The 17,950-nt window shown below is 35.0% G+C and overlaps 1 protein-coding gene across 1 annotated transcript in view; it reads right to left on the reverse strand.

Annotated features, from left to right (window-relative positions):
- LOC127870046 (serine/threonine-protein kinase NLK-like) overlaps positions 1-17,950 on the reverse strand; it is a 62,366-nt gene continuing 44,416 nt past the window's right edge. Inside the window, exons 5-10 of the mRNA XM_052412709.1 lie at positions 16,753-16,838; positions 9,156-9,365; positions 7,774-7,962; positions 7,212-7,413; positions 6,874-6,970; positions 1-6,209 (exon numbers count right to left, since the gene is read on the reverse strand). Coding sequence (XP_052268669.1) covers positions 6,155-6,209; positions 6,874-6,970; positions 7,212-7,413; positions 7,774-7,962; positions 9,156-9,365; positions 16,753-16,838 — 839 coding nt within the window. The 3' untranslated portion in view covers positions 1-6,154. The remainder of the gene's footprint in view (positions 6,210-6,873; positions 6,971-7,211; positions 7,414-7,773; positions 7,963-9,155; positions 9,366-16,752; positions 16,839-17,950) is intronic.

Raw genomic sequence — 17,950 nt, forward strand, 5'->3', positions numbered from 1 at the left:
TTTATTTTGTTACATTTTATTGCAAATATTTAAAGTGTATGTCAAGAAAAACAGAATGACAATAATTTTTCATGCAGTTTTTGTAGCCTTCACAATGTCTGCTGGTGAACAAAATTGACACAAATATGATGATAAATGTAAGCACAATGAAGCTTGAGAAATAAAACACAAAACAATTTTGAGTTATATTTAGTTTATTTCTCAATAATTGTTTGATGTTTGTTAATCAAGCGTTCTGATTCACATGCAATGATTTGTTTTGATTTTCAATGAATGAAGTACATACAGAATACTTATTTCTTTTTTCAAATAGTTTGTGTGCACAACATTTGGAATAATACATAAATGCAGAATTAAAACAAGAGAATTACCACACACGAACACACAAATAGGCAGTTAATGGACTATATCTTACCCACAAAATTACACACTATCTCTGGGCACAAAATTATACTGATCTAACCGGTTAGAAACTAGCAAGTGATAAAAACAAAACCCAAAATATAGACATCATTAATAAACAAAGACACAAGAAATTGGTAAAAGTTTCTGAATAGGTTTTTATAAACTCTCTTCCAAACAGAAAACACTGACACCACCATATTGATCGAACACCAGGGCTAAAACTAAAACTATTTCCAGTAAAAAGGTGGCTTAACCTCTCAAATTTAAAAGTCTTTTAACAATATTGTTAAGAGTCAAAAACAAAATACTTTATTTCTCTGAAGACTAAAATGCTTTTTCCTCCATAAAATGACTAAAATTTTGCCAGGTTCATCAAAACAAAATAAGCACCACCAAACACTCAAACCAATGTGCACTGCAAATACAAATAAGTTCTTACTTATACACTCTAATACATTTTATGACACCTATTTAACATTCATTGAACATCTTCAAGCATCTGCGGTGTCCCTTTCTTTAATATTAAAGAACAATGATCAATACAATAGCAAATCATGCACTATCTAGAAATCACATATATTATATCCTCACTACTGTTCCAATAAAGGAAGAAAACGAAATATATGAGCTGTGCTCTGTGACAATGGGGTTTAATGCATGAGCATAAGCTGTCTTCACAGATTAGCCTGTGCAGTAAGCACAGGCTAATCAGGGACAACACTTTCCGCTTGTATGGTATTTTTGGTTTACAGAAAGTCTCTGTACTGCGGACTGCACAGTCTAATCTGGGACAACACTTTCCGCTTGTATGGTATTTTTGGTTTACAGAAAGTCTCTGCGGACTGCACAGACTAATATGGGACAACACTTTATGCACTTGCATTAAAGATCCTTTCCACAGAGCACTGCTCATATGATTATAATCAACTGTTGATTCAAAGGGGACAACTCATAAGCAGCTAACTAAAACCCTGAGACTGGGTTGTCTTACATTACTTCTGAACAGTTCACATTTTAATCATTCCTGATCTTATCAACTAACACAATGCTCCATTTTACATGCTGTACATGCTGCAAGAATGATTTTTCTGCTTACAAAATTCTATTTTCTACTCTGAACAACAATTATACAAGTGTTTCACAGAAGTACAAATGCACATTTAATAAATGGTGATAATTCATGAAATCAGTTTCCATTTCGTACTATTTGCACAAAGTACTTATGCATGATTCCATTGTAATGATAGAAGCAAACATTTCCAATGTGAATGATGCACCTTTTGAAGGTGACCGAGTGTTGTAAAGTTGAAACTGAATGATCACTCAACCCTTTTTATGTGCATTGATCCACCACAAAAAGTTAAAAAAAAACGTTACAATATTGCTCATTTACACTGTATAAATACATATACCCTACGTGCTAGTATAACTTAAAGAACACTCCAGAAAACAAGAAAATCACAGAGTATTTACAATAATAATTTTGGAATGACATTATTTATTTTTTACATCTCTGTACAGAAAAATACTAGTAATGTGTCACAGACACTGATGCCCCACACAATGCATCATTGGACATCAATAAACTCTACTGGGGACAAAAAGACAATGGTAAAAAACTGGATATACTCAACATTTCTTTTATAACAATCATCTAAACATTCAGCTGTGAAAGTGTGACCAAAATCTGCAAAACACTACCAGAAGTTGAACACATATAATTTTGGAACCGTGTTTTCTAAAATAGAAAAACATACACAGTGCCACAATGTAAAAATTCCTTTCTTATCTTTAAACTACACATACTGGTCATTAAACTGTGAAAATGGAGAGTAAAACACACGCTTCAGGATTTACGGACAGACAAGGGCAATTTGTAATGCCTCACACTCCATGGGTGGGGAAAGAGACCACAAAGAATATCAAAAAGACTATGCACAAATACAAACAACAAGATTAATGAATGAGAGGGGCAGGCCACAATACAAAATCACCAATCTATATTAACTATGATTAATGGAGTCGCGTTCTGAGAAAACTGGGCATAATGCATGTGCGTAAAGTGTTGTCCCAGATCAGCCTGTGCAGTCCGCAATTGGATTTTTGCTAAAAAGAGACTTCATTCAAACTAAAAATGTCGTAAAAGCTGAAAGTGTCTTCCCTGATTAGCCTGTGTGGACTGCACAGGCTAATCTGGGACAACACTTTATGCACATGCATTATGCCCAGTTTTCTCAGAACACGACTCAATGACACAAGGATATGCAGCTGCACACATCTACACTTTGCTAGGATACATATATCTATATCAATTAGAAAAATCCCACAAAACACCAACCAATTAAACTGCTACCTGCAGTGAAAAAGTATTTACAAACTTATCCATATTTAAACCCTACCACTAAACCAGTACTTGCAAAACTTTAAAAAAAAATACTAATTAATTCAAAATCATTGACCAACTTCCATGAGTGATTTTTTTTTTTTATAGCCAAATCATATGTTGTATATAAATGTCGACATTTTTTGTATGTCTGTGTGTTTGTTTTAAGGATTAGAAGTTCTTGATATTGAAATATAATTATATAATACTTTGCATAAATCTATTATGGACACAAAGATAAAAAAGTAAGCATGCATGCAGAGTATGTACAAAGTATAAAGATACAAAAGGTGCATTTCTTGTATGCAATACTACAATACCAAAAATATTAATATATATCAAACAAAAATGTGGATACACTGTATAGCTAACAATCACAAGCAGAAAGTGCTAACATGGATACACAAATATGTACAAACATAGGGAAAAACACCAAGCAGGCAAAACACCATGTGAAACTATAAAATAGCAATTTGTAATTTAACAGATAAATTGGTATTCCATATTTGCTTTATATACATTATGTGTGCGCGCAAAAAAAAATCATTTCTATCAATTACTTTATAAATATAAATTTTTCTTACATTATCTGATACATTTACCATTTTCAAGAGCTGAAATATTAAGTTGTTTGTATATATTCCAAAATAAAAACGTACATTTATCATACAAACTAAATTTCATATTTCTTTTATCTACATACATGCAATTAAATTTCACTATAATTTCATTTTATATCTTTGGTGGTCCTTTCTTAAAAAAACACGCAATCTTTCACCATAACATATCAAAAATGATGTCCTACAATGCAAATTACAATGCAAATTAGAAGATGAAAATTAGTACATGAATTGATCAGAACATTTCATTAGACGTGGTTAAGTTTCTATCATTATCACAGCTTTAAAACCTTGATTCCATGTTTAACCTACGACAACTTATTATTTACAATCTAGCATGAAATACATTTGTACCTTGAGTTTCATGAATAACCACACAATATAATGAACATGACATACAGCAACAACCAAAGGTCAGAACATTGTTGATATTGTTTCAACACATGCAAGTGTTCACAGCAAACCAAATCACTGATCTATGCTTCTCCCAGTTCTTTGTTTGAAATTATTGAAATTACTTGTTATCGTCATATTAACAGCCATTAACTAAGGAACTATTAAAATTCAACATCTTATAACATGTGATTTACTTCTTTTGTAATTACTTTTGATGTTACTGTTATTAATCAATAACTACAAACTAGTTGATGAAGCAAAATATCCTGATTCATGCAAGTTGAACAACACAATAATAATAGTCATTTATTATGTCAGTCTGTTACTTGACCATCAATTAACACTAATACAGAAAGCTTCTTATAAATAGAACACACAGAAAAAAAGCAACATTTAAAATATTTATTATCTTTTACCCTCAACAAACATGTTTCATCATGTTATATTTTAAAGAGTCTGAAGCCTTTTATAGCTAAGCAAACAAACTTTTGCAGAAGTATACTGGCCTTGTTGCATTTACAATAATTATAAACTAAGCATGGATATTGTTCAATCATAGTATTATTTTGTATCCAAATATCGATGTTATAAACACATTTTTCTGATTCAACTAGTCTAACATGCTTTGTGTCACATAATGTCTTAAAAACTAATATACATTTAAAAGTTAGTTTGCAATAAGTTCTCATCATTCTTCAAAAGAAAGGCTGTCATTCTTGTATAGCTTTTGATTCGAGAGTACATGCAAGTCATACATCAGCACACACGAGGCCTGCAAATATACTTGCATGTTTGTAGTTAGACCCTGAGATTCAAAGAGATATCCATTTACATAAATGCTACCCATTCTGTTGCTTCATTCCAGATTTTCCAAATAAGCATGTCCGTCAGTACATTTATACAGCTAAACAGCTGCCATCATTTCCAACCAACTACTAGTCCTATTAGAAAATCTACACAAGTCTTACACAAATATAGCCAAAGAGTTTTATGGTAAGTTGTTACTGCCCTGTGGCAGATTGTCAATAAAAGTACAAATTAAGCTTGTATCGTTAGTCATTTAGTAATAAAAATACATATACACAATCAAGTGAAAATGGCTAATGGGAGACAGATGTCTGTAATGTGCGAACAGCTGACACTTAACTGATGTGCTTTGTAACTTTAATATATCCCTTATGTTTAGTCGTTACTATTAGTTTGTACATGAAATTGATGAATATAGATTGGCTGCTAAATTACAGATCTTAAAATATGACAAGAAACTAACCAAGTATATCACTTCTTTATACAATTTCACATCAGTTACTACATAGATTTTTAATAAATCAATCATGTATACCATAACAACTCCCAATACATGACATTTGCAGCATGGTTTACAATAGTAATTGTTTTACTTCATTTAACTTCTTCAAAAAATAGAAATTCATTTACTCTTTTTAAATTTGATTAAACTTGAACTAACAAACCATTGACATATTTGGGCATTTTTATTTACATATGTTCAAACCCTGCATAATTGATTATTCTACTTTAAATCATAAAAATACATATGTATGGTTGGTATCAGTCAAACATAGTACTTTTTTAACAGACCATCTATGCTGAGATCTCTATACACTGTTGTAAAAGACAGTTATTAAAGAACATGGAAAAGCAAATTGTCCATTGCTTTACTCTTAACCACACTCCAGTCCTCAATTTGCAAGTTTAACACATTACTTGGTGAAAATAACACAAAATGATTAACATTAAAAGAAATCACATTCTGTGGGTACGATGAAAAGTCTAAACACAGCACCATGATAGGAATTAGTAAATATTAGTTTGTGTAAGAAAATGATCTACCTTGTTTGACTATTTTCAAATGAATCTAAGCTATGTATACTATTCTATAAAATGATTAATATGCCTAAGAGTTAAACACACAAATATATGTGACAAGAATGATAACATTGAATGATTACCACATCTATCACGATAAAGTTGACAAATATTTGTCCACAGAGTGCCTCTAAACTGCATTTTGTAACTCTTCTTCTTCGATGAAATTCAAACATTGTACTCAACAAAAATGGCAGTATCTGAAAAAATCTTGTGTGCATTTGCGGTTGTTGGTGTGCATAAAAGCAATTGCCATATATGTAAAACGTTTCGAAAATCATGTGCTGGGAGAATGGATTGAAGTATTGGTCCACAAGCTTTAAGCGCAATTCTAAAGCCATGTCCTAGGACAGGCCCTGTTCTTGAACAGTGTTCGTTTCAGTTGCTCTTGGTCAAGAGTAGTAAAATGTTGGTGTTTTTGTACAAGGTTTGTGTTAATTTGGCATTGGTGAGATCCTGTGCCTCATTCCCACACGTGCGGTGAAGGGGGTAGTTCGGAGGGTTGGGCAACCTGAGAACTGAAAAATGCAACAAGAAGACAAACGTAAACACACGGCAAAACGCTTTTTAAACAAAAAGTAGCAAGGTACTAAAGGCAATTAAATGGACATGAAATGATGGAAAAGTCATGCGTGCAAACAAATTGAATTTGAAAGTCATTATATGTCTTGAAAGACTTGGAAACATCACTGTTGTATACTTTGAATCTGCCACAGAAACATAATTTTGAAAATTGCAGATAATTTGTAAATGAGGCAACTGAATAACATGCACAATTGAATGGTCCATCAGTTGGACTTTTAATGTGGAAAAGATGTCATGCCTAAATGAATACAAAGCAAAAATAAAAGGCAAAACATGCACACTTCACTCACTAAACATTGAAGTCAGCAGTTGATATAACCATGTTTTCTCATCAATTAACTGATGCTATGCAAAAAATTATTGGTCATGATTTAACTAGTGAGAAGGTACACAAAGAATCCAACATTTCTAATGCAAATGTTAATGATCGAAATATTGACTTGCAGCTTGAGGCTGTATCCTTCACATCCATTAATTAAAAATATGTCTGAACATGAAAACATATTTCTTTTCATCGGACCATTCAACAGAGGCTAACAGCCCCACTTAATCTTTGTCGAAAATGTTCACAAAGTAGATCTCAGTTGTATTCCTTACTTTGCAAAGTTTTTGAATGATATGGAGCTGGGGTTAAGGCAAAGTGGAACTCGGTTATTCGTCTTCTGCTGTTCCAAAATGAACTTATGTAGCTTTTCTGAAAAATAAAGAAATAAACACAGAATCAATAGCGCTACCTTCTGTGATTTTCTTTCTGTAATATTTCTTACTAAACCAATAATTATATTGAGTTTAGTTTGCACTAAAATTTATGTACAACAAAATTTTGCCAAATCACTGAAATCAGAAGTAATGCTGTTCGCCAATGCATTATCAAAAACAATCCTTATAAGTGATCTATTTAATTCTAATAGGATGAAAAGGAATTCTCTTCTCACCTTTGACCTTGAAAACTGATGTAAGGTCATCCTCAAAGTCATATCTGAATGGCTCCTTGCAGATGGGCTCAAACTCGTGCGTGTAGTGTCGCACTGTCCCGCCCACGTTGTGACAACATGTGCACATGCAGGAATGGTATCGTAGCCGACCTTCGTCCAAGTACGGGTGTGCCAGTGCGTCAGCTGCGGTGATTCGTTTGTCCTTCGAGACAGAGGGTTCAAACATTAGGACATAATGACACTTCTTATGCTATGAACTAAGGATACACTATGGCATGTATAAGCACGCCTACAAATTCTATCTCACAATATTTACAGTGTAGGAATAATATTACGAAAAAAAAATATTGTGAAACAAAGTCATAGCCTTTAACATTGAAGACATTGTCAATCAAATTCTCATCATTAAGCAAATGCTTTTACCACTACTTACTAACAAGTACAACTGCTTCAAAGTTGTTTCCACCAAAGCAACTGTAATATTTCAAATTACTTTAAATGCTCAAGATATTCTTAAGTAATACAAAACCTCAAAACCACACAAGCATAAAGTGGCACTTACTGGATCAAACATGAGCATGCGACACAGCAGGTGCACCGCCTCGTGTGTGGCCTGACTGGAGAGTGTGTACAGGGCGGCGAGTGAGGGGGGCCGATGGGCGCTACGTAAGATGTGAGCCTTAGCCCCCTCACACGCTGACCGCATCTCTTCTAGCGTTGGTGAGCCAAGGAGATCAACTATGAGATCCAGCTAAAATAATCCAATAAGATTTTATTTCAATTTCCATCAATCAACAAGAGATGTGTTTGTCAGAAACACAATGCCCCCTACTGCACCACTTTGAAGCCATATATTTGACCTTTGACCTTGAAGGATGACCTTGAACTTTCACCACTCAAAATGTGAAGCTCCATGAGATACACATGCATGCCAAATATTTAGTTGCTATCTTCAATATTGCAAAAGTTATCGCAAAACTTTAACGAAGGTTAAAGTTTTGGGACAGACAGACAGACAGACAGGCCAAAAACAATATACAACCGATCATTAGATCCTCGGAGCATAAAAAAAATAATATCATAAAATATCTCTGAGTCCAGTGTTTCTAGTCCTTAGTTAATGATAAGCTATGACTTGGTATTATTGTTATATTGTAAATAAATTTGGTTAGGCAAAACTATTTTCTTGCTCTTGCTTAACATTTAAAAAATTGTATTGCCTAGGCTGAATGAAAATGCATTTATAGCCATTTAGACTTACAATTCATTTTTTTTTCATGAATATACACTTATCATAAACATAATAAAACATGCATGGACAAATGGATATTTCATTCAGAAAATAACAACATGTTGGTTCAATGAACCCATTTATAAACACACCTAAGCAATCTTAGGTTAATGACACTGCGACTGGCTGTGTAAAATTATCTAGTCACTATATATATAGACACTGTGACTGGCTATGTACAATTATCTAGTCACTATTAATACACATCACACTGACAAAGAAGATATTGTATACAAAGTCAAATAGAGAAGGGTTACCACATTAATATTGTCAAGTCATTAACCATGCAATTCGCCAGCATTTGTAAAATACAAATGGCTCACTTTGAACACGGTTCCCTTTTGCTGAAAATTTATATAGCAAATGTAAGCATCTGTGTGTCAAAACATTACACTTATATTATTAAATTACTAGAAGCCCCATAGACAAATGTCTGTGCTGAATGTTTTATTTTGTTTGACAAAAGACCAAGTCAGTACTGTTCGGGTACTTATTTGTTTCCTTAAAACCTGTACAATAACAAGAGACATGAGCAGGACACTAGCTGCACAATACAATTAGATGTGGTATCTTGCTATACAAGGATATCAAGAATCCCTATTTACATGAGAATACAATTGTAGCTAAATTGAAAAATCCCCAAAACCACAAACCTGCTGGATGGGTGTTTGAGCTTGAAAGAGGATTCTGCGGCCCAGCAGTTCAGCGAAGATGCAGCCCACAGACCAGATGTCAATGCTGGCTGTGTAGTGTTTGGTGCCCATGAGAATCTCTGGTGGCCGATAGTACTGAGTGACCACCTCCTGGGTCATGTGTACAGACTCATCGGGCTCCTCAACTCGGGCCAGACCAAAGTCACAGATCTGAAGTTATACAAGTGTGTGATATTATGTAGCAAGCACATAAGCAACAAGCAGTAACTCCATACACACTCTAAGTAGATGGACTTGGCAGTTTTGATGAAGTATGTGATTAAAATATGTAGTTGCATTTGCAAAACATGTGATCATAATTATGGTTTCAATGCTTGATATAAAACATAAAAATTGCATATTCAAGGTACAATGGGTGTAAGCAAGTATTGTTTTATTATTATGTTTCATTATGTATCCATATTGTATTATTAAAGTTGTGCACTTGTATCTTTCGGCCATATTTTAAAGTTGTGCACTTGTATCTTTTGGCCATATTATAAAAGTTGTACACTTGTATCTTTCAGCCATATTATAAAAGTTGTACACTTGCATCTTTTGGCCGTATTATAAAAGTTGTGCACTTGTATCTTTCGGCCATATTATACAAGTTGTACACTTGTATCTTTCGTCCATATTATGAAAGTTGTACACTTGTATCTTTTGGCCGTATTATAAAAGTTGTGCACTTGCATCTTTCGGCCATATTATTAAAGTTTTGCACTTGTATCTTTCGGCCGTATTATAAAAGTTGTGCACTTGTACAATGTATCTTACTGCCGTATTATAAAAGTTGTGCACTTGTACAATGTATCTTTCGGCCGTATTATAAAAGTTGTGCACTTGTATATTTCGGCCCTTTGAGCAAGCTTGTTGGATACAAGCAGTTAACCAATGCTGAGTGCACCAACTAATGAAATTATACCTGGTTTGCCTCTAACAATGTTGGAGAACGACACATCTTAATGTGAAATTATACATTTTCAGATATCATGGGAACAACTTACTTTCAAATAAATTTTGGTCGAATATTTATTCTTAATAAACTATCAACAAAAGCACCAATGAACTAGAAGAACTAACAAGACCTGTCAGAGGACAGCGCGCTCGACTATTCGAGTGCTTGACAGTAAAACGTAAGCCATCATGGGGAAATTGTTCCTATTCAATAATTTATTAGACGATCTTTCAAAAATAAAAAAAGGAAAAAAAATTTTTTTTTGGGGGGGGAGGTTGAGAGGGGGTATAATGTGGGTGTGGTCATTTATTAGACGATCTTTCAAAAATAAAAAAAGGAAAAAAACAAGATGTGTTTGTGAAACACAATGTCCCCCTATATGATGTTTGACCTTGTAGGATGACCTTGACCTTGTGAAGGATGACCTTGACGTTTCACTTCTAAAAATGTGCAGCTCCATGAGATACACATGCATGCCAAATATCAAGTTGCTATCTTCAATATTGCAAAAGTAATCATAAAATAAGCGATTTGGGCCACATATATTTGACCTCTGACCTTGAAGGATGACCTTGACCTTTCACCACTCAAAATGTGCAGCTCCATGAGATGCACATGCATGCCAAATATCAAGTTGCTATCTTCAATATTGCAAAAGTATTTATAAAATAAGCGATTTGGGCCACATATATTTGACCTCTGACCTTGAAGGATGACCTTGACCTTTCACCACTCAAAATGTGCAGCTCCATGAGATACACATGCATGCCAAATATCAAGTTGCTATCTTCAATATTGCAAAAGTATTCATAAAATGAGCGATTTTGGCCACATATATTTGACCTCTGACCTTGAAGGATGACCTTGACCTTTCACCGCTCAAAATGTGCAGCTTCATGAGATACACATGCATGCCAAATATGAAGTTGCTATCTTCAATATAGCAAAAGTTATTGCAAAATGTTAAAGTTGGCGCAAACAGACAGACCAACAGACAGACCAACAGACAGGGCAAAAACAATATGTCCCCCACTACTATAGTGGGGGACATAATATCTTTTTTTTTGAGGGGGGGGGGGTAGGGGGGTGAGAGGGGGGTATAATGTGGGGTGGGGTAATTTATTAGATGATGTTAAAAAAAACAAGAGTGCCAAACTGTCACAAAATACGCCCGTTTGAAAGTTTTGGGCAACTTGATAACTTTACCATTACCCATATTTTTATATTTGAAGAAAAGTGGAAACACATTAAACTTTCATAAACAAGTCCAGTATGCTTTCTACTTACTTTATGCAACTCATGCTTATTCTGTTGTTGTTTTTTCTTAAAAAACACCTATCTTAAAAAAACACCTATCATAAACAACCATAGAAAACAATATATTCACCTTTTTTAAAACAAAAGGAAACCAAAAGGTCAACTAGAGCTTTGTCACTGAATGTGACTTATACCCCCATACCACTTTGACGCAGGATAAAAAGTTGTTTAAAAGTTTCGGATGAATACAATTTGAATTAGAGTCCGGACAAAGTGGCGCCGTTGAAAATGCACTAATTGACCCTATGACCTAGTTCTTGACCCGACATGACCCATATTCGAACTTGACCTAGATATCAACTAGATGCAACTACTGACCAAGTTTGGTAAAGATCGGATGAATACAATTTGAATAAGAGTCCGGACAAAGTGGCGCTGTTGAAAATGGACTAATTGACCCTATGACCTAGTTTTTTACCTGGCATGACCCATATTCGAACTTGGCCTAGATATCAACTAGATGCAACTACTGACCAAGTTTGGTGAAGATAAGATTTATACAATTTGAATTAGAGTCCGGACAAAGTAAAATGCACTAATTGACCCTTTGACCTAGTTTTTGACCCAGCATGACCCATATTCGGACTTGACCTAGATATCAACTAGATGCAACTACTGACCAAGTTTGGTGAAGATCGGATGAATACAATTTGAATTAGAGTCCGGACAAAGTGGCGCCGTTGAAAATGCACTAATTGACCCTATGACCTAGTTTTTGACCCGGCATGACCCATATTCGAACTTGGCCTATATATCAACTAGATGCAACTGCTGACCAAGTTTGGTGAAGATCGGATGAATACAATTTGAAATAGAGTCCGGACAAAGTGGCCCCTTTGAAAATGCACTTATTGACCCTATGACCTAGTTTTTGACCCGGCATGACCCATATTCGAACTTGGCCTAGATATCAACTAGATGCAACTGCTGACCAAGTTTGGTGAAGATCGGATGAATACAATTTGAATTAGAGTCCGGACAAAGTGATGCCTTCCGCCCGCCGCCCGCCCGCCCGCCAAGGGGTTTCACATAATACGTCCCGTATTTTATACGGGCGTATAAAAATTGGGGGGGGGGGGGAGGGGGAGGTTGGGGGGGAGGTTGGGGAGGGGGGGGGTAGGGGGGTGAGAGGGGGGATATAATATGGGGTGTGGTAATTTATTATTTGTTTAAAAAAATAAAATAAAAATGGGGGGGGCTGGGGGGGGGGGGAAGGGATTCTGGGTAGGGGCGTGGAGTATTGTTTGGGTGGAATCCATTGTGGTATTCAGGTAAGTGTTATTTTGTCACAGTAATAATAAAATGTGATCATAAATAAAGAAGTTATGGCAATTTAAGCAAAATGTTCAATTATCTATGTGCAAAAGGGGCCATAATTATGTCAAAATGCTTGATACAGTGGTCTGCTCTTGTTTATAGGTTGGGGTCATGTTGGTAAACAAGTATGCAAAATATAAAAGCAATATGTCAAAGGATATAGGAAATATTTGGGGTAGTACGCAAAGTTTAACATAGATTTATCAATAATATGCATATTCTAAGTATAAAAGGGGCAATAATTCTGTCAAAATGCTTGATACAGTTGTATGCTCTTGTTTATAGGTTGGGGGTCATGATGGTAAACAAGTATGCAAAATATGAAAGCAATATGTCAAGGGACATTGAAAATATTTGAGGTTGTTCGCAAACTTTAACATGTGCTGCATATTCTAAGTGAAAAAGGGGCCATAATTATGACAAAATGCTTGATAGAGTTGTCTGCTCTTGTTTATAGGTTGGAGTCATGTTGGTAAACAAGTATGCACAATATGAAAGCAATATGTCAAGGGACAATGAAAATAATTGGGGTAGTACAAAAACTTTAACATTTGTACGGAAACGGAAACGCCGACGCCGGGGTAAGTAGGATAGCTACACTACAGGGATCATATTTTTTTCGGTTTTGTCGGTCCTAGACCGATTGGGCTCATGAAAGACTGATTGAAAATCCCAAACAGTCGGTCCTATTCTGTTTGCTAAAATTTGCATGTCATCAAATCGATTACATCGGTCAGGACCAGTTTATTGCATGTCAGCCGACTACTATGACCCCAAGCAGCGAAGATTCGCGTGGTTGTGTATTAGTCATGCGTGAATAACCCGTGTCAATATCAATCGATAATTTCAACGGCTTATACCTAGCACACTAATTAATCGGTCCGTAATGTGTACTCGTCCACGATAAAATCGTTGACAGTTACTTCGGAGATGGAAATCTTGATGTTATCCTCGTGGAAATTGTGCATTTCATGCATGAAACAGTAAACTTTCATATAAACAAAGAAGAAAATCAGATATTCTGCAATAATTGTGGGCGGACCTTATACTCTGAAAGCACGCGCTGTAACTAAACAAAACATGCCGATACATTTTCCACCAGCGTAATAATCCGGGAAAATGAATGAAAGTCGCGGATCTGATCGACAGAACAGCCAAAAGTTATTTTATGGGCGGAACTTCACACAAATACTCAAGAAAAACAAGAGCACCGCCTTGCGGGTGCAGACCGCTCATCTATTTTCTTTTTAAAGGTGAAGGGACTCTCATTTTCAATCACAAAGGAGGGAGGAGTGGAGTGAAGAGGGGTGTATAGTGTGGGGTTGTGGACATTTATTACATTATCTTCCAAAAAAGCGAAAAAAAAAAAAAAAAAAAAAAAAAAATGGGGGGGGGGGGCGATGGGGGGGGGGGAGGGGGGGGGGGGGGGTTTGGGTGCGATGGTTGGACGGTATTTCAAACATAACAGTTTAAAAAAAAAAATGGGAGGGGGGGGGGGGGTATAGTGTGAGGGTGTGGTGGTAATTTTGTGAGATGATCTTAAAAAAAAAAAAAAAAAATTGGGGGGGGGGTGGGGGTGGGGGTATAGTGTGAGGGTGTGGTGGTCATTTGTGAGATGATCTTAAAAAAAAAAAAAAAAAAAAAAAAATAGGGGGGGGGGAGGGGGGAGGGGGGGAGGGCACGGGGGATGGTTTGGGTGGAGTCTATAGTGGTATGTCAGGTAAGAGTAGTTTCATAAAAGTATCAATCAAATCTAATCATAAATAAAGAAGTTATGGCAATTTTAGCAAAATTTAATAATTTGACCTTGAGAGTCAAAGTCATTCAAAGGTCAAAGTAAAATTCAAGTTGCCAGGTACAGTAACCTCATGATAGCATGTAAGTATTTGAAGTTTGAAAGCAATAGCCTTGATACTTAAGAAGTAAAGTGGATCGAAACACAAAATTTAACCATATATTAAAAGTTACTAAGTCAAAAAAGGGCCATAATTCCGTAACAATGACAACCAGAGTTATGCAACTTGTCCTTTTACTGTACCCTTATGATAGTTTGTGAGTGTTCCAAGTATGAAAGCAATATCTATGATACTTTAGGGGTAAAGTGGACCAAAACATAAATCTTAACCAAATTTTCAATTTTCTAAGTATAAAGGGCCCATAATTCCGTCCAAATGCCAGTCAGAGTTACATAACTTTGCCTGCACGGTCCCCTTATGATAGTTCATAAATCTTGCAAGTATGAAAGCAATAGCTTTGATACTGTAGGAATAAAGTGGAACTTAACACATAACTTAATCAAATTTTCAATTTTCTAAGTATAAAAAGGGCACATAATTCTGTCAAAATGCCAGTCAGAGTTACATTACTTTGCCTGCACAGTCCCCTTATGATAGTTAGTAAGTGTTGCAAGTATGAAAGCAATAGCTTTGATGCTTAAGGAATAAAATGGACCTAAACACAAAACTTAACCAAAATTGTCAATTTTCTAAGTATAAAAAGGGCACATAATTCTGTCAAAATGCATGCCAGAGTTATCTAACTTTGCCTGCCCAGTCCCCTCATGATAGTAAGTAAGTGTACCAAGTTTGAATGCAATAGCATTGATACTTACTGAGAAAAGTGGAACTAAACGCAAAACTTAACCAAAATTTTCAATTTTTTAAGTATAAAAAGGGCACATAATTCTGTCAAAATGCACGCCAGAGTTATCTAACTTTGCCTGCCCAGTCCCCTCATGATAGTCAGTAAGTGTACCAAGTTTGAATGCAATAGCATTGATACTTTCTGAGAAAAGTGGACCTAAACGCAAAACTTAACCGGACGCCGACGCCAACGCCAACGCCAACGCCAACGCCGACGCCAAGGTGATGACAATAGCTCATAATTTTTTTTCAAAAAATAGATGAGCTAATAATATACATTGTATAAAAATCGTGTTAGAATCAAAATAATTCGTGTACTTTATTGTTTGTTGTTGAATAACCACGACTGGAAGTTTAGATGTGTGGTATCAAATCACACAGATTAATAATATTGACAACGATGAAAAAAGTCAGATAAAACAGCACATGAAACACTGAGCGTATATTGACTCATCTAGAGTCCATGCACGAAACAACAATGAAATAGCAAATGATAAAACCAATTGAGAAAACTTGTATTTACCGTTTAAAAAAATGCCTATGGGAATTTAAATTGTACTTTTATTATACCACCTTCACGAATGACAAAATCAATTGTATACATTTTAACGTAATTTGTCATGATTTCGGATATAAATTTTCGGACACATTTTCCCCAGTTAAATCCAGACCGATTGATGTTGCCAGAAAATATGATCCATGCTCCACTATATATATTTCATATATAATAGTCGAGCTAAAAGGTATTATCAACTATGTATTTGTACTGTTCTACATTAAGGACTATATGCACTTTGTTGGACACAAAAACAAATACGAGTTCTACCAAAAATACAGTTAAGGTAAATAAATGAGTCCAAATATAGAACAGCCAGTAAATTCCAAGCTCAATACCATTAGTGCTGTGTTTTCAACAGCAGCTGTCTGTAGACAGACTATTTATAATGTCTGCCCATGTTTAATTTGCCTACATCCAAGCAAATTGGCCTTGTTCAGAGCATTTCTGTACGAATTGTAATGTAGTGGACCAAAACAGGCAGAACATTAGTATGTGGAAAGAATACATTTACCAGCACCTGTGAGCAAATATTTGTAAGTAAGTTAAAAGTCTGTTCAAAACGTCATACACTTCATGTATAACTACAGCAATATATATTTTTTCTTAATTCCAATTGAATATGTTACTGGCTGCTTAATAAGTTATGAAAGTATAAAACAACTTGTTAACAAACATTGAATCTAAAAATTCAAAATCTATAGGCCACACACAGTTGGCAAATGGAGACTGAGTAAATACCATTAGTGGCCTTAACCATCAACTTACTTTTAATACGCAGTTGCTGTTGACTAGAAGATTCCCAGGCTTAATGTCTCTATGGATGACTCGTGCAGAATGTAAATATTTTATACCTGAAAATACAAACACGCTTATAAATCTTTTACATACCAATACTGGTGTTTATTTTGTGCTATTCTCATTCATACAAAAATTATCAAAATAATTAAACACTGATGCCAACTACCAAAGTTCTTTCCTTTCTTGGCTGCAAATATACCAATGGTTTGTATAGTAACTGTCAAAAGTATTTCAAATAAAGCCAGTTCACCCACAAACAGTATTAAGATCATTATTTTAATGAAGTTTTATTTGAAAAAAAAATACATAAAAGGGACATGTTCACAGCATGGCCAAAAAATTATTACAATTTTCAATATAATTGTCATAGATTCCAAAAACAATCTTTGCATTATATTCAAAGCGAAAATAATGCTGACAAAGACAAGTGTTTAAAATATACGTTGGCTTTGATATTCATTAATAAAAATCAGAACAATTATATAATGTTTGTTAACCTTTTCATCAATAATTTAGCAAAGACGTATATAACTGACAAATAATAAAGGTTAAATAATAAATTCATTTAATGAAATCTAACAAATATACAATAATCTTTAAACAAGTCCCTATAGAGAGGAACCAGGTGACCATCTTTCGTCTAATTGGATTAAAACATTAACACAGACTACCAATCAATTGAAATGGAGAAAATCTGTTGAAAGAAGGGCAGAATTTCACCCCAGTGTTTTAGATTATTCAATGTTATCGTACATAGATCAATATGCCCAGGCTAAAGTCCCTGAGGACATTTCAAAACCCAACAAATGCCTGCATATTCTGACCTGAGGGATCTCCCTAATTAAGGCAATAACAGGGCACAATGAGAATCCTAGGGAAAGTACATAAGTTACAAGTGAATCTCCTCCAAATAGAACTTTTCATGTTATGTTCAATCTTCTGTTAAAACTTCTAGTAAGCTCAGTAACTACTATCCATACATTTTTGCAGCTCCTTTTTTTACTGCTTTTTTCGACACTAGTTACTTGTGTGCTCATTTTTTTAACATTTGCAGTTAAAAGTGAGATTGGATGACACTTGACCCTAAGCATTTGATGAGAAAACAGCTACACGAGTACACCAATCATGGCCAATCATAACTGAACATGCATGCCTAAGGCCAATA

This window comes from Dreissena polymorpha, chromosome 1, assembly GCF_020536995.1.
Source record: "Dreissena polymorpha isolate Duluth1 chromosome 1, UMN_Dpol_1.0, whole genome shotgun sequence".
In the NCBI taxonomy this organism is placed as follows: domain Eukaryota; kingdom Metazoa; phylum Mollusca; class Bivalvia; order Myida; family Dreissenidae; genus Dreissena; species Dreissena polymorpha.